The 22,077-nt window shown below is 41.5% G+C and overlaps 1 protein-coding gene across 1 annotated transcript in view; it reads right to left on the bottom strand.

Moving 5' to 3' along the window:
- Positions 1–22,077, bottom strand: part of LOC143324805 (RNA-binding motif, single-stranded-interacting protein 3-like) — a 107,017-nt gene that overhangs the window by 24,061 nt on the left and 60,879 nt on the right. Inside the window, exons 5-6 of the mRNA XM_076737547.1 lie at positions 10,811–10,968; positions 9,744–9,823 (exon numbers count right to left, since the gene is read on the bottom strand). Of these exons, the coding sequence (XP_076593662.1) occupies positions 9,744–9,823; positions 10,811–10,968 (238 nt within the window). The remainder of the gene's footprint in view (positions 1–9,743; positions 9,824–10,810; positions 10,969–22,077) is intronic.

Genomic DNA, 22,077 nt, shown 5'->3' with positions numbered 1-22,077 from the left:
ATGCACCAGGCTTATCACACAGACAGTAAAAGGCTTGTGTTTTTGGACTGAAGTCAGATGAAAAAAACGGGGCCATTTATTGTTAGAATTAGGCCTGGATAAATGCTAAGTAGCCGAATCCTAAGAGAGCGAAAAGAAAAGTAATGCAAGGATGTGAGAAATTTAAAATCTTTGTGTACTTTTTTCATTCATTTCCTTGGTGTCCCTCATATTAAGGACCTGTGAGTAAAGCATGCACCATGATAACAGGGGAAAGTATAGAAGGATGCATCCACACACACACATACAAATTCACATAGACAACATTATTGCTATGAGCTGTTGTTTTTTTTTTTTTTGCTCCAGACATTAACACATGCCCAGTGTGATGGATGTGTGTTTACATGCACAAACACACCCACACACACATGCATACGTCAGTGCTGTTATAATATTTTGGTTGCCTTCGTGCATGCGGAGCTGGAATTTTTCAGACTGCTGCAGGAGGCCAATGTTTGCGTGAGCAGGAAATTTGAACAGGCCCATAGATGGAGACAGTTGCGTCTCTTCTTTCAATATGTGATTCAAATTCTTGTACACTGCTGCTGCATTCTTGGATACCTGGAGTTTAATCCTATTATTATTTAAATCTGACATGTCAGATTATGCTGTCATGGCATTTCACAATACCACCAAAATAAGACATAAAATACAGAGAGGATTACGTGTTTGAGCTGCAGCTTCAGACAGCAGGCTAATTGAAATAAAAGAATAACTTAACACAAAATAATGTTTGATTCTGCATGTGAGGTATTTATGTGTGGACTGTATGTGTGGCGTCGTGGCTGTGTGTGTGCGTGCGTTCCAGTTTGGTTTCCAGAGTGAGGGAGAACAGAGCAAATACAACTAAGTGTCTCATTAGAAATGTACTTCTCTGGTCTTGCTATTGTTGATTTTCACCTTCAAAGGAGGAGAATTTCTCATTCCTGGCATACTTAGTCAATATTGGAAAATTAGTCCTACAAGCCAGCATTTCAGTGGGGTACAAATGGTGAAAGGATTGCTACTGGCTATTAATTAATTAGTACTGGCCAAGTTAAAAGGATACACTGCAAAAATCAGCCAAACTATTTGGGCATTTTGTCCACTGAGTCATTCCATTAAAACAATTAATCTGTTCAACAGAGCCAATATTGTTGGTATTTGTCTGAAAGCTCATCTGTATATCAGAGCAAATGGTTGAGGCATGTAAAATGATGCACTTACAGCCTCTGTGCAATACAGCGATATCATAACAACCAAAGAAACGTCCACAATACTTTTATTCAAATCATATTAGCTATAATATAAAAACATGCAAGTGGAATATCACTCTTGTATTAGCTTTAGGTGATGCCCGTGGCAGGATAAGCTGTGATATCATGTATCTCTCTGAGGGTGAAAAGAAAGAAAACCTTTACATCATTTCATTTACAAGTGCAGTGACAGCCCATAAATACTGATGATGACAATGACAATAATGAATGTTATTTATACCTAAGAGGCGAATTTTGTCGCCACACAATCAGCAGGGAATGACAACCGCAGAGCATCTAGAGACAAGTTTACCTGTAGAAAAAGCTGCTCACACTACTGCATCAAATTAATTATTCAGCTTGCTTTCACAGTTACATTACTACAATCTGTTGCATTTCACAAGAGGGCTTTAAAAGGAAGAAGGACGTTTTTAATTGTCAGTTTGACCCCTGCTGCTGTCACTCCTGTGGCTCTGTAACACAAAGTGATGAATTCATGATGAATTTGGGTACAGCTGTGTCTACCCCCTAAAACGGGTCACTTTCGGCCAAGTCAAGTTAATTAACACAGCCTGAATCAAATATTTGGATATCTAAAGAGTTCAGATAGTATCTAAATGCATTTTTTTTTAGCAAACAGGACATTGGAGTTGAAGAAATACAGATATGAGCAAAAGAATGAATGAAAAAATGAGAAAAAATGATTGGCCGAGTCACACCTGAATCGATCTCTGTAGCACCGAGCACCACCGTATGATCTTTCTCCAGGCTGTATTTTTCCTGTCAGTGTCCCGACAGGTCGGGAGTGGGGGCTCATACTTTGTGAAAATCCCAACATCGTTGCCGAGTTTGCCAAGCAAACTACTGCACTGTGCAGACATCTGCTCAGATCTCATGGAAAATTAATGGAGGCAGCTAAGTGGATCACTTTGGTGGAGCTTCAGTTTAACAGAAAGAGTCAGTGTGAGTACACATGGTGAGCAGGCACAGTGAGGAAGGAAAGCTGCGAACCAGTGACTGTCTTTACTTCTTCTATCGGGTTTATGCAGAAGTTACATTTGATCATGATCTTTTTAAAAAAAAAAATAAAGGTGTATCTTAATTTTCTAATTACGCAGGTAAGCAGAAACAGGAGATTTTGTATCATACAAAGCGGTGACCCATCATACACATACATCACATTTTGTTCCACGTATTTATGTGCAATTAAATACAGAAATAAAATATATTCTAGGTGAAAAATGTCTGTAATACTTGAGGCTACATGTGTATTTATTTTCAAAATGTCAAACACTAACATTTAGAGTAAAGCTAACGAAGAATGTGTGACGCAAAATACTGAAAAAGAAGAAGTCCACGCACACACACGCACGCACGTCGAGCTACTATGTGCTGTGTGTGTGTCCCCATAGTGAGTGTTATTAAACAACATAAATCGTTGCAGGGAGCTGTAAACTTGACAAGGGCAAGTCACCGAAGTGACGAGACAAAAAGACTTAACTGGACAAAAGCCACGCGTGTGTTTGTTCACAAAGAGGGAACAGATTTATTTGTGCTCATTAACCGAGGCTCGCAGCAGTTGATTTACCAATTTAATTTATCTATCAAAGTGTCACTGCTTTGTGGATCAAATAGTGAATAGCTTCACACCAGTTTTTGTGTTTTCTTGGCTTCTTTTGGGGGAAAACACCGTGACATGCTGTCACTACAGAGACAGGCGATACAAATAGGAAATAAAAGATGTGGAGACGGCAAAAGATGTCAGTAAAATGACAGAGCTGGTTGTTTGCCTTTCTGAATATGTGTGTGAATGGTATAAGGTTAAACAAGAATTACTGCTTCACGCTTGTATACCTCTACCAACCAGCCAAGTTTCATTTACATCCATGTCTGTCTAGACTCATATATGTTGTGAAGAGTTTGAAGGAATATAATAAAATGTATTTTTTGTTGAAATGGCAGTCATCACGATATTGACATGTATGATTCCAGTGAATCATTTTTCCAGTGAGAAACATGCTGTCTTCACTTAGAGACTATTTTTAGACGAGCACAGAGGACTGATAGAGAGCTTCATCACCTGAAGCTCAATATCAGCTGAACCAATGAGCTTGTGGTGATGACAATGCTTCAAAAATGGATGTTGATGCAAAGAAGCTAAAAAATAAATTAAAAGTGGATATGACACATTTGGGTGAAATTTTGCAATATTTAGTGAATGAATTATGGTCAGAACATGGTTTTGTGAAGTCACAATGACCACCGAAATCTGATTAATTCATTCTTGACTCCAAGTCAACATTTAGGCCAAAATTGAAGAAATTCCCTCATGAGAATGGGAGATATGAGGTCACAGCAACCGAGCTAACAGTGTGTGTGAACTTAGGCCTGACGGGTGGACTTGGATAAAGACTTAACATAGTTGCTGGCCTACCAGTGTGTTCAGTGTAGTATATACACTTGTCTTGTGTGTGAGCTGTGGGATCTTGGAAACCGAAGTAAAGAGATATAGACACTCTAGCAGAGGGAACGCATCCATCTCAGTTCTGGTGAGAAGGAAAAGAAACAGGAAGTAAAGTGAAATATGGGGAGGATGAAACAAACGAGACGTATACCAAAGATCTTATTGCCTCTTAGCAATGCACTGATCTGTAGACAGGTAAAAAATCTGAGCTTATGACTGGTTTCAGTTTTCACTGTGGGAAGAGGGGGACTATCATATGAGTGGGACCCAATCCTTCAAATGGGAAAATTCTCATTTAAAATAAAATCCAATCCATTAGCGAACAACATGGGAAATCATTCAGTTGGAAAATGGGATCCAATCCCCAAATGAAACAAAATGAGGAATCCCTCAGATGGATTGAATGGAATGACATCCCTCCGCCCCCCTCCTTTTTTTTTTTTGTTTCAGACACTCTGCATCAAATAGCTCAAAGCCCTGGGCCAGAACATCATGTACTCCAGAGGGTTACTTGTTGAAGCATCACACATGAGAGGAAGTCAACTATTTGCCACCAAAATCCAAAAATATATAATGGAAAATGTTTATTCATATTGCCATTAGCTCTTTTATATCATTAAAATGTAATAGATATGTCTACAGCAATTAACAAAACAGTGAGGACTGTAAGCTGAGACAGAGAACTAAGATCGAGAAGATATTTAAACTTATTAAGTTTAAAAGAAAACAGAGATGATCTCCAGCCCCGAGTCTTCGTCTCATTTGGCTGCCCCTGTTAAGTGCAAGCTGACAAGGACAAGCACTCACCAAACCACTGCCTGACAGCACCCCTGGGGGGAGAGGAAGTACTCCATTTACTGCATTTTCTCATCATAAACCAAAAGCAACACAAAAGGAAACGGCTGTTGGAATAAAATATGTCGATACAGTGACATATTTAAGAACTGGTTTCCAAAAATGATGTTAAGATAGCACCAAACGTCTTTGGAACTTTCAGAGCTGAACAGCATTGATGTGATTTGTTTAGAGTTTCAAAAGCATTTTTACACCCATATCTCTGCTGAATAAGTATCACCAAATATCACATGTAAGCCAACACCGAGTCTGACAGTGCACTACTGCCGCATAATTACACCATATTTTTCTCAGAACAGCCTTGTTCAATTTTTCCTCCATTATCAGGGACATCAAATGAAATTCATTTCTCATTTATGAAAGTATTGAACCACTTCTGCAGTGAATGGGGACTTAATGCCTCATGATCATGTCAGACTTTTAGGGCTGCATGCATTTTTAAAAGCCTTTTGATTATTGTTGAAACTACTGAATGATAATGGGTCTTCACTGAGATCTGGACTCTTTTCATTGTTGCCCTCTGTTTGTCTTACCATTAAGGGAGGGCAGGACAAAGAGTACTAAACTACTATGACTACAAGAGAGAGAAAGAGAGACTAAATGATTTGGGGGAAAAAAGGTAAAAGAGGGATGAAAAAGGAGATTTGGATGTGGGACAGGTGGGTGATCTCTTTAGTTAAGGTTTAATGTGTGTGTGTGTGTGTGTGTGTGTGTGTGTGTGTGTGTGTGTGTGTGTGTGTGTGTGTGCTGGCAGTTGGAAGTAAACTAAAATTTGTATAGCAACTCATTTATCATTGAAGGTTTATCTTTATATGGGAAAAAAGAAAAGAAAAAGTAATCTTAAACAGATTTGCCTGTCAGATCTGGCTTTCAGAAAGATTTGCATAATAATAATAATAATAATAATAATAATAATAATAATAATAATAATGTTTTAGAGGGTATTTTCACTCTACACATAGAGAAACGGAGGTGAAGCCCGGTGATATCTTTCTCCCACCCTGTTCATGAAATCCTAAGCAATGCAGAACCATCCCTTCACGTCTGTGGGCACACCCTTAACGTCAACATTCACTTGTTTTCAGTTCATGTCAAGTGCTGAGCGTTTGAATCTATCATCAAGAACATGAAAGATTTATTACATCCAGCTCTGACAGGAAATGACACGGCCATGATGAAGCTGTAGAGGATATGTGCTCTTTATGGCTGGATAGGGAGGGCTTCCCACTGGTGCTGACTCTCTCTTTCACTGTATGGGGGCAGGACATTATTGAATGAAAAGCACAGAGAAGACAGAATTACACCATACAGTAAATATGCAGGCTGAGATTACTCGAGCTACACCTCAGACTGGCATGTCGAACTTGCAGGATAGCTCTACTTGATAGACGTGGTGAGACATTAGAAGCAGTAAAGACATTTCTAACACATTTATTCATGGAGAACGAAAGCATAAGCCATTCTAAAGACGCGTGAAACAATATCACCTAATCTAGATATCCCATATTCATACAAAGTAACCTAACAATGTCGGCAATATGGAATGAATACAGTCTGACTAAAATCCAACATGTTCTGTGTCAATAAAATGCTCAAAGCAGGGACATTCTAGTCTATGTCCAATCTAGATACTCTATCTCTATGACAGGAACCACCAGTAGAAGTCAGAAAGCTGTGGATCGATGCACTTCCTGTTAACGAGGGCTGATGGAAGCTCAGGTCATGTGATCAATGTCAGCATTAATCTGGTTGCTACAGAGTAAAATATTACAGTTGCCTGTCGATACGTCAGCCTGGATGGACGGATGGTGGTATTAATCAGAGGAACACACGGGCACAGGCACAAGCACACATCACTCCATATAGGCACATCACATTGTAGCAGCACAGGAGGTTTAACCTGTGCTTCCAGCGATTCTGTGGTGTCTTTTTTAAGACAACAATTGTAAGTAATAAGCAAACTAACAACGAAACAAAGCACAAAGGCCTGTCATAATGTCAGTGCAACAGCCTTGGAAATGTCAGTGACACAGAAAACCAGTGACATAAATCAACAGAACCTGGCCTTCCAGACACATGGGTGCTCTCTGTGTATTAGATTGGAAAAAACAGAGTGTGTGTGTGTGTGTGTGTGTGCGTGTGCGTGTGCGTGTGCGTGTGTGTGTTTTGTGGATCAGTACACAGAGGGTCTGGTTGGCCAGATTCTCCCAGTTTCACCAGCTTCTGAGCTTAGAACAATTTGCAGTAGTCCACACACACACACGCACACACACACACACACACACACACACACACACACACACAGTTGAAAGTTTCTATCACTATTGCTGTGGGGACACTTCCCCAGCCCCTTACCCCTAACGTTAACCATCACAACTGAATAGCACCCATAGCTTTAACCCTAACTGTAACCAAAATCTAAAACCAAGTCTCTGCCCTCAACAAGCAGCCTGGACCCATGGGGGCCTCAATTTGGTCCCCACAGTGACAGGAGGTCCCCACGGGTTGATGTGTAGTCAGTCAAGTCCCTACTGGGATATAAAAACTAAACCTCACACACATAAACACACTCACACACACACACAGAGGAGAAGGGAGAAAATGGACACCCTTGGCAAAGACATAATTTACTTTCACAACAAGCAATGCATCTTTTTCAATATAGAGGTCAGCAACTCGGCGGGTATAGAAGGAGCGAGTGTATCTGTGTTTGTGTGTGTAGCTTTAAGTGAAAACCTACAATCATTGCTTCTTCTGCCAACTTGGGTGTAGCACAACAAGCACAACAGCAAATACAACGTTGACATATCATCACCTTCTAAAAGTTGTTATGGTGAACGTGTGAGTAAACAGTGAATGTATTGTTAGTCCGATATTCAGTCAGCTTTAAGCTCTGTTTTGGTCTCTGCCTACTGTGTCTGCTGTTTGGTGCTGGGATGGTCATGTGCAGTGGCTTTTTGGAGCCTTTTTGGGATCGAGCAGTGTAGACCAGTGTAAAACACACTGAGCTCTGTCACAGAAGTGAGCACAAAAATTCAGTTTTAAATCAGAAATTAATACTTTAATGATAACTTGTTTGTGGAACTTCTCTCAATAGCTTTTGATCAAATGAACTGGGACGGTGATCTGTAACATCATTTCATAAAACAACTATAAAACAATCTGCACCTCCAAAGCATCCCCTCCAGATTTGTCACTGAATCTTGTTTGTCAACCTGCATGCTCACACAACCATGAAGCTCATGAGTGCGTCCTGTGCTGATCGTAAAGATGTCGTGTTTGTCACACACACACACAGACACACACAGGCTGCAGAAAGCAGCAGCAATGGATGGAATGATGCATCATTCACTTGCTACAAAATCACCCAGCTATACTTCAAGTGCAGCAGTGTGTGTGTGTGCGTGTGTGTGTGTGTGTGTATACGGGTGACAAACTGAGCCGCCCACCCTGCTGTACCTCACAAATCATGCTGCCAGGGCACAGGGCACAGCTCTCTCTGTCTGTCCTTGATTTCCATTTTCTTCAGTGTGGCGCACCTCCTTTCTCTCTATCTGTATCTGATCATTCAGTATCTCCATCTCTTCTCTCTCATTCTGTGTCACTTTCAGTTTGGTTCTCCCCAACTCAGCTTTCCCTTCTCTCTCACCTTGTCCTTGCTCTGTTATCTCACTCCTGTTTGGCCACCCCACTTGGCTCTGTCTCTCTCTCTGTCTCTCTCTCTCTCTCTCTCTCTCTCTCTCTCTCTCTCTTCATTTTCTCACACTTACACACCCCTCATCATTTCTTCAAAGCCAATGTCAATCCCCTTCCGTCCTCTCTCCTCCCTTTCTCTCGTCCCATCTGTTTCAAACGGCAACAGATCTTTGCTGTTTATTTGGGGGACAATCAGAGACATATTGTTAGCTTTAGGGGATGTCGGTCTGTGCACGTACATGCGCATCCTGCATGGGTCTGTCTCAGTCTGAGTCCTGCATAGTCGAGGAATTAATCAGTCAGATCATCCCGACTAAATCAACTCAGGTGGTCGAAGGCGTGGGACAGAAAGAGAGGAAGAGAGCAGAAGAGATGACGCTGATGTGTTATCAGTCGCACTGACGCTGCTTTGTACACAGACAGATGCTGTGACACCAAAAGGCGGACATGTCCCCTGCCTGACTGTAAATGATGAAACATGTGGCTCATTGATGAAAATACATTGATAGTTGGACAGTGAAAATCAATATAAACATGATGAATGAAGGGTGAATGTGAGTTTCTTTACCGCAAAAAACAGAAATATTCCCACATGAGCTGATCTGATGTCACACTCTGGTCTACCAGTCTGAAATCAAGGCTGGTTTCCCTCCAACATCCATTGAAATCCAATGAAATAAAAATAATGCTCCTGCTTCAAGAGGCTCAGAGTAGCAGGACAGTTTCCTGAAGCAAGGAAAGAAATGTTCTATTTCTTAATGCTGGATATCGAACCTCAGCAGTTTAGTACAGACAACATCAAGTATCAAAGATTGGCATTCAAAAGCCAGGTCAGATTTTATATCCTGATTTAATATTTCTGGATTTAAATCAGTAAATCAGGAAACTGGTTTATGTTTAGTCTGTATCTTATTCAGCCTAAGGTCTTATACGGCTGCTTGTGCTGAGACAACAGACACTGATGAACTGAGACATTATGGGTGTATCGACTGCAAAGAAAAAAACATGTGTGCTTATTTTCCTCAAACTAAGACACTGAAATAAGCATAACTTTAGAACCAAAACCCAGGTACACAGTTGGCACTGGCACTAAAGACTCTCCAACAAAACCCATAATATGCATATAACAACACCCTGCTGTGCACAGGCGATACATGACAAGACTGCTGAGTTCTCACCAATAAGACGCAAAAGATGACTTCCAGTATACTTTTTTAGCAACACCTGCAAACCACTGAGCCATGCGGAAGTGATTCCAAAGGCTGTCTGCAAATTGAGTTCAAGTTAAAACAGCCTGACCTTTGCGAGCGGCAGGACTCGTGTGTGTGTAGGAAGGTTAAGAGTAAGACGCATCTATACGAGCACCCTGACCTACACAGAAACTCTTTGCTCTCGCTGTAGAAAAGCACAAGCTTAGCCGGCGTAAAGCGACTGTCTTGGTGACAGACACCTACCTGTCATGCCTGGAGGGGTTTTCAAGAATTTCCCGTTGAAATTTTGAATCACCACGTCGCATTTCTCTGTCGACTCCATCCTGACAGAGAGCGAGAGAGAGGCAGACAGAGAGAGAGAGAGGTGCTACTTGAGGACAATCAGCTTCTTATGTTACGATTCAATATGCACAGGAGGTACTGTGGCTCTTGAAAAGAGTGCCAATGTGAATGTGCTAAATGTGGATACAGTATGTGTGCATGCAAATGTGTCCTACAATACAGTCAGTGTATTAAACACCTGTCTGTTTATGCATCTGGGCTTGTTTGTCTATGTATGCCGGAGCAAAATGCCTTAGGTAGGTGTGTGTGTGTGTGTGTGTGTGTGTGTGTGTGTGTGTGTGTGTTTTCTATGGGGTTTCCTCTCCTTTGTCCCGGTTTAAAAGCTCCATTCAGTCTGATCTGTTGTGTGTCATGTCCTCTTTGTCTGCTCCTATTCAGCTCTGCTCACCCAATCACAGCTCAATGACTAATTGCCTGCTTGGCAAGCAAAAGCCAGTGTGTGCGTGTGTGTGTGTGGGAGAGAAAAATGGTGACGGGAGGCAGAGACTGTGTGTGTGTGCGTGTTATGTGAGCATGCATGTCTCTGTGTGTGTCGGGTTTTCTTCACATAGCCAGTGACCCTGAATGGAGCCCTGACTGCATTCTAATCACTGGCACACTCCACGGTGTAACTGAGAAGACCACACACACACAAGCTCGCACACACACACCCACACAGGAGGGTGATGGGGCCAAGGGTACAGGAATGTGGTGTTGTATCACTAGAGCTAGAAGTCCTTTGGTTGTAAATGGCAGAGAGTCAACTCAATGATATCTCTAGAATTTAAAATATTTTGTGTTTGATGAGTAATTATCTGTATAAACTGTCTTGCATAAGCTTATGTTCAAATAATTTGGATGTGACTGACAAGTGGCAACAGAAAATCATTGCCATCAGTGGGAAACGGAGCAACTCACATACTGAACTATTATGCAAGATTATCGGCGAATCGGTCGGCGTGCATGCGTGTGTCTCTCCCTATGCATACCTAGCGAAGCCGACTCCTCTGCTCAGGCCGTTGGCGTCCCTCAGTATCCGTGTGGAAATGACGTGACCAAAGGGCTTCAGCATGTTCTCCAGCTCCTGCTCATCCATGGAGAGCGGCAGGTTCGAGATGTAAAGGTTGGTGGGGTCTTGCTCCTGTTGCTGTTGAGAGAGAGGCAGAAGATGTGGAAATATTTAGCATTTTTATTTTGTCTTGGCAATAAGTTTCCACTTCAGCCAGAGAAGAGAAGCTTAAAATTTCAGTCTGGTTTTACAGACTTCAGCACTGACTGAAAAAGCCTCTCTGAAACCTTTAAAATGATTACTGGTATTGGGTCTCACGATAAACACTTACTCTCCTTAAAGAAAGTATGAAAAAATAATATGGAAACAATTCATGCTATTTATTCTTTATAATTAATTTCTGTGAAAGATCAGCAGTTCGTATGTGTAGACTGTTCAGATGCTGGCTTTCTGCTCTCTTCAGCAGGATAAATCTAGACATGAATGAGAATGCCCTTGTGCTAAGCAAATAGTTTTTGCCTTTAAGTGCGTAAAATGCTCAAAATGAGGAGAGAGAGAAATGAAAGAGTTTACTATAACCCTTCACTAAAAGCTGGTTTTGCAGCAGTAAATGCATTAAAGGTTAAGGCAGTGCCATTCCACTTTGGTATTTCCATATTTATGACTGAATATCCCACTGCAAAATAACTCAAGAGTTTAACTCAAGTGGCAAACTCTCCTCAAAAGAGGAATAAACATTTCATTGAACAGGCAGTGCACCAGCTTCACACGCCCCTGAAGCAATAAGGAAACCCCCTCAGGATTCATAGATGTTAACTGAGCTGCATTAATTTTTTTTTTTTTCACGGGGACATGGGGAACTTCCTTCTAATGTGCCTCTCAGTTAGTTAGACTAGTACACTAGTCCTCCGCAGGAGACCAAAGCCTGTGTGTGTGCATGTGTGTGTGTGTGTGTGTGTGCCGGCAATTAAAGAGGGATGAATACAGGAGAGGGTTTGATGGAGGGTGCTCCATTTATTGAGACTGAAGGAAGAAACAGAGAAAGGGCTGGAATACACACGTGTTCTATAAATCATAACTGCATGATTTAAAGACATTATTTCCTAATTTCATAAAACTATTTGGGTACATAGATCCCCACAATGCCTCCCTAAATGCTGTAAATGGTTCTGCGATGTTTCATTGCTTCACAAGAGTTTATAGCTGCGTTGGCTGCATCTCTCCTGTAATGATGCTTGTGTATTCATTATGGCCTTGGAAATAACTTTGCAAATCTCGATGGTGTTACGATCAGTGCCAAGAAGTGCCTGGAAAGTCTCTAATACCATCCATCAGAAAGCATTCATATTAAACAGCAGTGTGGCACATCTTTTATATTCTTCCCATCTCATGTGCTTAAACCCAAGCAGCAGTAACATACTGGAAGTAATACACTGACACTGCGTCCAGTGCAGTGCTGGAACGGGACACTGTACATTTGATTCCACCGTTGTCATGGAAAATGAACCCTATACTGGCAGTACGTGTAGTGTGTGTGATGCTGTATGTTTCAAGTTAAATAGTAAGAAGGCAAAATATTAAGTTTCATTTTAGTGCAAAAAATAATAGTCATGTGTTGTTGAGTGAATACTTTGTGACAAACAGCTGGTCTATATGGCTCAATCTGAGTGTAAATATGTCATTTATCCAAGGAGGATTTTGCTTTGCATGCACCAGTGCTGTTTGATTTCAAGAGTGGGAGTTCCCAATCTGGTCGATTGCGACCAAAGCCATCTATGTAATCAGTGACTCGGAATAAGCCGAACAGCTCCAGTAAAGAAGTCTGAAATATGTTACCTTTCTCTTCTGAGTCTGAATATCTCTGCTCGTCAGCGGGGATTTTCCTTTGGCAGAGTGTCCAATAGAGCCACAGTTGCCTTCCCACACAGGGCAACTGGCTTTGAATGTAATCTGACATTTGCGTGCATGCTTGTGTGTGTGTGTGTGTGTGTGTGTGTGTGTGTGTGTATTTATGCAAACAGTTACAGTCGAAAGCAGCAACATCAAAGACGTAGAGTCATACGTAACAGCTGTGGAACCGGTCGTTGATCTTAGAGTCATCTTGCTTGAAGAGATGCATCACTGAGATCATCAAGGCCCTCCTGCCACAGACTTGGGTAAACTACAGCCAGTGGTGGAAGAAATATTTAGATCCTTTACTTAAGTAAAAGTAAATTCTCCACTACAAGTAAAAGTCCTTCATTCAAAACTTCAAGTTCAGGATTTCAGTTACAATCCACCACTGACTGTAGTTTCACTGCTTTTTAACACTGATAACATCATGACTTTGTATATTTTGATTTTATCAAAGAGTTCACAATTTTGTAAGCAGCAAGCAAAAACAAATGTGAACCTCTTATTATTCAAGCCTTCAAACACTTGGATACATAATGTAATCAAACAAGTCTACGCGTTCCACTAATGAAATCATAACCTATTCTTTCACACAGGGTTAGAATTGGTGTTTTTGGTGTTTTATTTTGCAAACTTTCCTTGCTGATTGGTTGAAAGCATGGTGTGTGTGACCTCCTGCTTATCCTCAGACCACACAGAGATATCTGAATATGCTGTGAGCTCTCCGTTTATAAAACCAAGATACATTCTGGCTTTGCAAAGGCCCAAACAACTGCCTCAAGAGACCATGTTTATACCCACTGACAAACTGCAGCACAGTAGTTAGATTTAGTGGGATTGTGCTATGCACAACAAAAAATAATGGCAAACAACATCTTAATAAGGCCTGGGTTGACAAACAGTTGCTATACCCAGTTGCAATGAGAAACCTTTACCATAAAATTGAAAACTTTAAGGCTTGCAAAACTGTGAATACCCAAGAGATGATTCAACAGTGAAACACTGTCTAAAGCTAATAAGGCTAAAGCTAATAAAGGTACTATTTCACATCCAAGTTACAGGAATTCAGTGGAGAAATCACTGGAGAAGCTCAGACACATCCATCGCCATGTCACAGTGTTTCAAGTTACAAGCCTCTGAGTTTCTGTCATTCAAACAAATTAGCTCCAGAGCACACCTGAGGCTGTGCTTTAAACTCTGACTGCGGCTGTGGACTTTGTCATTATCAACAATAACTTGCTCATCCAGACACAAAGGATTTCAATTTTGTACAGTTAGTCTGTGCAGCACAATTTCCTCTGTCTGTCTATGGAGGGAAAACATTGACAGAACCCTGCTCTGCCTGTTTGAAAGCCATAAAAAGATTAAATGGTAAAACAGAAGATTTCCTACCCCTGTGGTCAGTGTGGTTAAGCTAATTACATCTAAAGACTATATGTCTTAAACAAAATCTCACAGCGGTTTTCCCAAGTTCAGCAAAAAGTGGGTCAGCTGTTTTGGTTCTGTACACATTTTCCATACAGTTTGCAAGAAGGGGAATGAATGCAGATCTGTGTGAACAGGAGGGATGCCATAACCTCTCCTCCACTCCTCCAGCTGCTGATTGTAATGCATGTCTGTGTCTGCCTGAAGATCCTCAGTTTTCTTTCTATCATTTATATTGTCTCAATCCAGGGAAATCAAGAGCGAGATGGGTACAAAATCAACAGGGGCATTGTGGTGGGTTATTGAAATCACATTACACTTTGCTACGCCATCTCGAGACACAGTTGGCTTTAAAACCATTTATTTGCACAAGTACTTCTGGGATATGAGGTAAAGTGCTTTGGAGCACCCACATGTGAATGAACTCTGCTTGACTTTGCTCAAAGTTGCCGTTTGCACAAAGTTATTTCTCAGTGATCTCTCACTCTGCATGTTGCAAATGACTCATCTCTCTCTCTCTCTCTGTCCCCTCTCTCCCTGTGTCTCTTTGTCTATCTGTCTCTTTGTCTCTCGCTCTCTCTCACCCTCGCTCGCTCTCTCTTCGTAACATCTGTCATGAGCTGGAAACAGCTTCACACCAACTGTGCCTCTCCCTGACTGTGTAGCCTGCCTGCCAGCCAGTCAGCCTGTGTTTTCAGCCCCATTAAACCTCATTGCTGCATCATTATAGCAGGTCTACACCTCTTATCATGCTACTTCCTGGTTACCCTGCAATGCAACAACACCTGCTGAAGAGCTAGAGGGTAAAGAGAGGGCAGAGCAATGGTTAAATACCTTAAAAACACCGGCTGGGTCTGTATGCTACATGGATGGATATGAGGTGAGACGGTACTTGAATGTCATTTTCCTTTGCGATCCCGCTTGCATTTCAAACAGCTTCACATCAGAAATGACACGCCACGGCCTCCCACAACCCTGACAGGAATGAGCGGGTATTGAAAGTGGATGGCTGGAAAGATGAGGGAAAATTAAGTGAAGACGTCGGCCGAGAAGTGCTTTGAAAACAACCAGCAGAGCACTTTCATAAAGAAGCAGTATATGATTAGGGAAATGAGACTTTCTATTCATTATGTGTTGACGCCTTCCTCTTACCTTTCAAACTTGTCCTACATGTAATCCTGATCATTTCCTCTTTTAATCCATCTATTCTTCCTTCTCCTTTGCCCTACTTCAGCCCACCTCCTCACTGTCCTTAACTTCCACCTTTCTCATGCTCACCCTCCTCCTCCTCCTCCTGTCGTTTCCTCTTTTCCCTGCTTGCTATTCGCCCCTCCTCTTCCTCAGATTAAAACCTAATCTCCTATAATGGTAGCCTTGCTGTCTAAAATGCTATCTGAATGCTTAATTAATATTTAAAGAGCAGAATTTTCCCTCTCTCCTTTCTCCTCCTTATTTTCCTTTCCCTCTTGCCTCCTTGCTCTTTTCCCTCGTCTTTGTCTTACACTTTCCTCCTCACCCCATCCTCATCTCTATGCTCCTTCATTTCCTCTCATCCCTCATCGCAGCCTCTTTCTCTCCCTGCATTTCTGCCTTTCTCCATCTTCCTCTTCCTCAAGCCAAGTTCTAATCTTTCATAATGATTGTCTGAGTGTCTAAACGCTCTCTAACGGCTTAATCAATACTTAATGAACATACCATAAATACTTTATGAACCCTAAACCCTGAAATCCCCAGGGTTTCATTAGGCATGGAGATATACACTTTTCTCCATCTTCATGATGACTGGAGGCTCAGTGAAATCAACACTGGATACTGATTACCTCATCATTTAGTCTCTGGTCAGTTCAGATTACTGTTGGGATGGCGTTTGGCGACAGCAGCAGCGAGAGCACAAAAACAGACTCTCGATGTGAGGCAGCTGTACATGTGATGCAGGTCCTTTCACTTATATCAGTCTTAGGATTCCATGCAGAAGTCAAATTACCCTGCTTTTTTTTTGGCAGATGCTAACTTGTACTACATGGCCCAACTACTTTTCTTGTTGGGTTTATCTACCTACCTGTGAGTGCATTATAAAAAATGGAAATATTTGAACATAATCAAAATTAACCACCTAAAGGTCACTGTAATGTCAGTGTTTCTGCAAGTTCAGACATTCCAGAGCTTGTGGATATACGATACGCACTATTCAGCTGAAGAAGAGCCACATCTGGTTATTTCTTTATGTATTTTTGAGTTGAATGCCTCCAGAGAATTGGGTTTAATCTGCATGAATAGAGAAAGGGCATGGACGTCATCACTGTTGTCACATCCCTTCAACTTCCGAAAATTAACAACTTTTCAAGCAGAAAAAGAAAACAACAAGACTGATCCGTGCACTTGGTAAATTCTGCGTCAGGTTTTGTTGTGGTTAAGTGGCTCCAAAGGTCATTTATTTTAGCTAACTTTTATAGGATTACAGCTAATGCTGAAGCGTCATTAAAACTGGGGTTAGATGCATTTCAAGTGACGGCATACTTCTGAAAATATTCAGAGGTAGAAAAGCTGTTTTCCACTCTGTGACTCTCTAGTGGCTGTGAAGTGGCAAAGAAACTCTGACTATTCAAAGAAATGGCATCACACTTGACTAAGTGAGAGACAGACTATGTTTCAATGTATAATTCAATTTTGTGACGGGCAGAACGTTTTTCCCTCTGGCCTGCATCTTCATACTCTGCATGACTCATTTAAATGCTGTTTGCTTCTTCTTCTCTCCAGCCCTCAATATTTTCTTTTCTGTATTTTTATTTCTTGCATTGCTCTCTCCGCTTTCCCCTCTTTCTCATTGCAATTTTAACCTGGCCTTCTCATCTCATCTTTCTCTTTTTTTTTTTTGCACTCACACCGTCTCTACTGTGTGCATTAAAAGGCCAGTAATTCATCACAGAATCAGAGCAGAGTGCAGTCCCTGCTGCATACCAGTGTGCAGGCTGCTCGCCTGCCAGCCATCCCGAGCTGGAATCAATCACCCAATCCTGAGACACTGAAACCATCAGGGAGGGTCAGACAAAGATAGAAGAGAGAGAGAGGCAGACAGAAAGCTAGAGAGAGGGAGGGGGAAAGGGTGGATTAAATAAATATTTCCTGGGCTGAATGCAGATCAAACTGCCTCATCAGCTGATCAGTTTCCCTTGGGTGTGATTTGAAAGAAAAAAGACACGATGGATGGAGAGATGCAAAGCCAGACTAAACAACCTCCTGGCCTGATTGTAATGTTACATTTGTCGCGCAGTTTTTTTTTGTTGTTGATGTCGCAGTTTATTCTTCAGACTGACCACACATACACATCTCAGTGTGTGAGTGTGGGCCTGATTCCTAACAGCTGAGCTGAGCAGAAGTGGTGTCATTTCCTGTGGTTCTGCGGTTGTTGTTACTTCTTTATGGCTCGGCCTTGAACTTTTGTCAGCCGGAAACCCAAATGTGGCATTTGGACTCATTGAAAAAATGTGATGCTTCTTATCTTGTGGGGATCCACCAAAAACAGGCCTGTGATCCATTTTGGATTTAAGATTACAACGTTGGCTGACTGGTTTAATGTCTGAACATTCACGGTGGGAAGCCAATTAAGAAAAATACATTTTTGAGCAGTTATGCAAGAAAATATAAAACACATGCATACAGACAGGCACAAAACAAGTTCTGTAGATTAGACTGTTAAGACCCAAGGCAACTAACCATGCCAAGGCACTGCTATAGCTCATAAAACCCATGCACAGGGATTACACACACAAACGCCTACAAATAAGAGCCTTAATGCCCTAAAAACACACTCAGTGTGTACAATTCACTCACATCCCTCCCTGACTACCTCTCTGTCTGGTCTCTCTCTCCTCTTCTGTAGTACTGAATGCTGTAATCAAGGCTAATGGGACTCAGCTGTTGGCCAGTCTAATTACCTGGAATGCAGACGGATGATCTGGGAGACAGGCCTACAGATGCACACACGCACATGCACACACCACATGCAGTCAAGAGCCTTCCATGGACAAGTATTTTTCTTTCATGCACCTGCCACTCAAAGAAGTGTGCATGTATGTAGTGCGAGTCTGCACGTGCTTGTGTGCATGTGGAGTTTCTGTGTGTTGTTGCTCATGAATAAATACATTTGTTAAATGTCAATAAAAGCTCAGGCACGAGTCAGGAATTCCCAGTGAACAGTCTGGCAGAGAAAAGCAATGTTTTCTGTTTTCTTTATTAACTGAAAAATTCTAGTTGTTTTTGACCTGTGCTGTATTTTCCCATCACTTTCACTCGTGCTCCTTCCTTCTCACCAAATGCTCACCCTTTTGACAAAAACCAACCTCCTTCAGAAAGTGAGGTGGAAAGATTTTAAAACAATCACTCAAAGACAAAGCAAAAGTGAAACAACCTTGGGTGGAAATTCAAGATTATTTACTCTAAGAGATTCTTTTTAAACTTTTGCAGTGGCAAAGCTATGGTACAGCAGCATTTCCAGTGCTCAAACACTCACGAAATTCAACAAAAAAGGACTAAGAACTTGTACCTTTTAGAGTTCAGATGGGGCTGATTGAAATGCTATGCAGAGTACATGTATAAAACATTGAGCAACACCACAGACTTCCTGTGTCTGAAGATAATAATAGTGCATTCCATCCCACAGATCCAATTTGTGCATATTAAAGAGCAACAGAGCAGTCATTGAGGAGATTTGGATGTTCATGAAAACAGAGGGGTTTTGAAACAAATCTCTTGTATGTCTGATAAATGTGTCTCGGTGTCATTCGAGGCCTCGTCAGCCGTAGTGTCTGCCTGAGGAGAGAACAGGCTTCAGGGAAATCCTCGCTCTAAATGATTAATGGAGTCTGGAACCAAGGGTGGGAGTTGTCTTTGACTCTGCATGTACACACCCTGTTGATGCTTTTGAGAGAGGTGGAGTTGTGTGTGTGAGTGTGTGTGTGTGTGTGCACGCGCACGTGTGTCAGTCTGCATTTGAAGCTGCACCATCACACTGAGGCCTGTTTCATGGAAGTTCAGAGGGACTCATTAATGATGGCAGCTACACATACACACATACATACAGACATAGATGAGAAAAAAACAAACACAGCCATAAACAGAGGTGTCACACTGGGTTGAGATTATCAAGGCAGGACAAGGGAGGAGGAAGAGAAGTGTGGATAAATGTCAATTGAATAGATAATAACAGGAAGTGAGGAAGAGAAGGGAATGATAAACAGAAAAACTGATTTGTCAAACGGAACTGCTGCACACAGTTGCAGTGTGTGTAGTTGTACTAGTTCGTTAAAGGCCACATTATGCAATAATAAAGATCATAACAATAATACCATAATCATATCAGTTTTCTAGCTGTAAAATGCTAAAACAGATTTTAGCTCTTATTGATGGTCGGTGAAAAGACCTAAGAATCTGTATAATGTGTTCTTGTCTCTTGGATTTACTTAAAAGTTGAGCATCACAATTGCAACAAGGTGAGCTGAAAGCATGGACCAGTTTTGCAAAAAAAATATCTGGCTATTGTTGAAGGACACAAGAGTTCATCTCTCTGTGTTTTTCAAAAGAAAGACTACAGCAAAATACAGCGCTGAAAAATGTGAACAGTCTCCTAGAGGATAAACAACCATGCCGTGTATTACATTAACTAATTGACAAGGCTTTAGGGTAATATAAAGTGCAGTATCATCGGCATAGAAATGCAAAATGGATCCTGCGTGCTTTATGATGCCTTGTGGCAGAACGCAAAATAAAAGAAGACCGAAAATTGGTCCCTGAAGAACACAAACAAAGGGTCAGAGGTGAAAGAAGCCTCTACAAAGAAAAACATCTCCAAGCAAGGTAGCACGAAATGATTTATGACCCTTCAAGAGTCCTTAATGCCAACAATTGTTTTCCACACGATCAATTACAATGGTAAATGGAATCAAACATAAGGGTAAAAAGAAAACAGACTTGAACAGGTAAAAATGCTACATGTACAATAATCGATGTAATACATTGGATAGCCTTTTTTTCATCAACAGTATGCATCACTTATGCCTCTACAGCTTCTTGCTAAAATCATCATTTTGCTCAGCAGTGGCATTTCTACTTTACAATATCTTGTAAAGAGCGACAGGAAAGGCGGGGGAGAGAGAAGATGGCAAGTGGTCAACTGGTCAAGAACGAGGCTCAAACCTTACAATCCTGGGTACATGGTCTACACTGTGACCCTGTACTACCTGCTCTAACAGATGAAAAGCAAATTCAGCTCTGCCCCTAAAATGCCTCACACACTACCTCTTCTATTCCCCTCTCTCTCTTCTCCTTTCACTGAATTGCTCCTTGATTGCCTGTCTGTATCAGAGCATTTCATTAGAAAAATGCAATAAACCAGAAGGCCTGCTGGATTGCTGGATTATCATTGAGGAAGCACTTTCTCGGATAAGGGAAGAGAAAATTAATAAAGAAAGTTTTTAGACAAACTTATTGAATGCAGTTTTTTTTTTTTCGTTTCCGGCTTCTTTTTGCCCTGCTAATGGCATGTGGCTTGTCCTCAGACAAATTATTGGGAAATGAAGTTAAGAGCCACAGCCAGAGAGAAAACAAATTAAAGGGAAGCTGCAAAATTAAAAAAGTTCTCGAAAAGTGCAGGGGAGGAGTAGGTTTGTGCTCTCGGCACTGCAGTGATTAAAACATAAAGCACTAGATCAGACACAAGAATCTCTCTCGGCTCAGAGGGAAGAAAGAGGCGCGTTTGATTCCAAATGTGTCATGTGACATGCATGCATTTCCGGCATGAGGGTGCTGAAATGCTGATTGAAATTTCATGCCGTGTCAGTGTCAGCGTAGGTGATGAGTACAGAAGTCCGACCTCCCATCTATCCTGCATTTCAACATTTGAGATTTTCAAAACAGTTCCTCTTGGGAGCAAGCAAAGACAAGTCAGTGTCAGATTGCAAATGAGGGGCTTTAAAGCAAAGGCTGCAACCTTATTCTCACCTTAATTGCACTGCAGTAAAAGCCTAAAAATGAGACTGTCATATCATCCAAAGGCATATAATGTTTGAGCACTTATAAAAGTTACACAAGCTGGTGGACTCGCTGTATTACGGGGAGTTAAGATGTCCATGTCCACCCACACCTTCTGCTGGCCTCGGTTATAAAGTCCTGGAGGAGAGGAATACTGGTTTACACTTCAATAAAAGACCTTTTTCATCCCCTCTGCTTTTCACACTACATCTGTCAACACTGCATTCCAGCCATCAAGGTCAAGTGCGCGTACGTGTGCGGGTATGTGTGAATGAACTTATGCGCTGTAAAGATTTATTTACCTCGAATACCTTTGTTCATGTTCTACCAGTTTGTGTCTTTGTCATTTTAAACACATCCAATTACAGAGATTTGTTAGATTTAACAATGTATTGATTGAACAACAGCAGCCTCATGTTTACTTGGTTGATTTTCACACAGTGTAATGTGAGTGGGTTAGTAAGCCTCCCATACAAACGCACACAAATGTGTGTACGTGTGTGCATGTTGTGCGTTTTGCGCGCTTACATCTGACACTATTTCATCCTGATCAATGCCTTTGTCCTACAGACCCAAAGCTTGAAAGCCGTGGCCTGTTGCCATGGTTATCTCTATTTGAAACCGGAGGGATTAACCTCCAGGGGGATGGCTTGGGAGCGAGACGGGGGGGTAGACAGAGGAAGGGCGAAAAAACAAGTGGAAAAAGTGAGAGAAAAACAACTTTGGCTGAGAAGAATATAATGACAGCACTAGATAAAGTCAAACCGACAATGATAGGGAAAGAGTTCTAGATAGATGAGAGATAACATTAGAGACTGAAAGTGAAGCAAAGGGAAGGACTGGAGAGGTTAACAGGTTTCTATGTTCTAGCAGTGCACTGTCTTATGTGTGACATTACAGCAA

The sequence above is a fragment of the Chaetodon auriga genome, chromosome 8 (genome assembly GCF_051107435.1).
Source record: "Chaetodon auriga isolate fChaAug3 chromosome 8, fChaAug3.hap1, whole genome shotgun sequence".
Lineage (NCBI taxonomy): Eukaryota > Metazoa > Chordata > Actinopteri > Chaetodontiformes > Chaetodontidae > Chaetodon > Chaetodon auriga.
The sequence above is the reverse complement of the archived record's forward strand: the minus strand, read 5'-3'. Positions and strand labels throughout refer to the sequence as shown.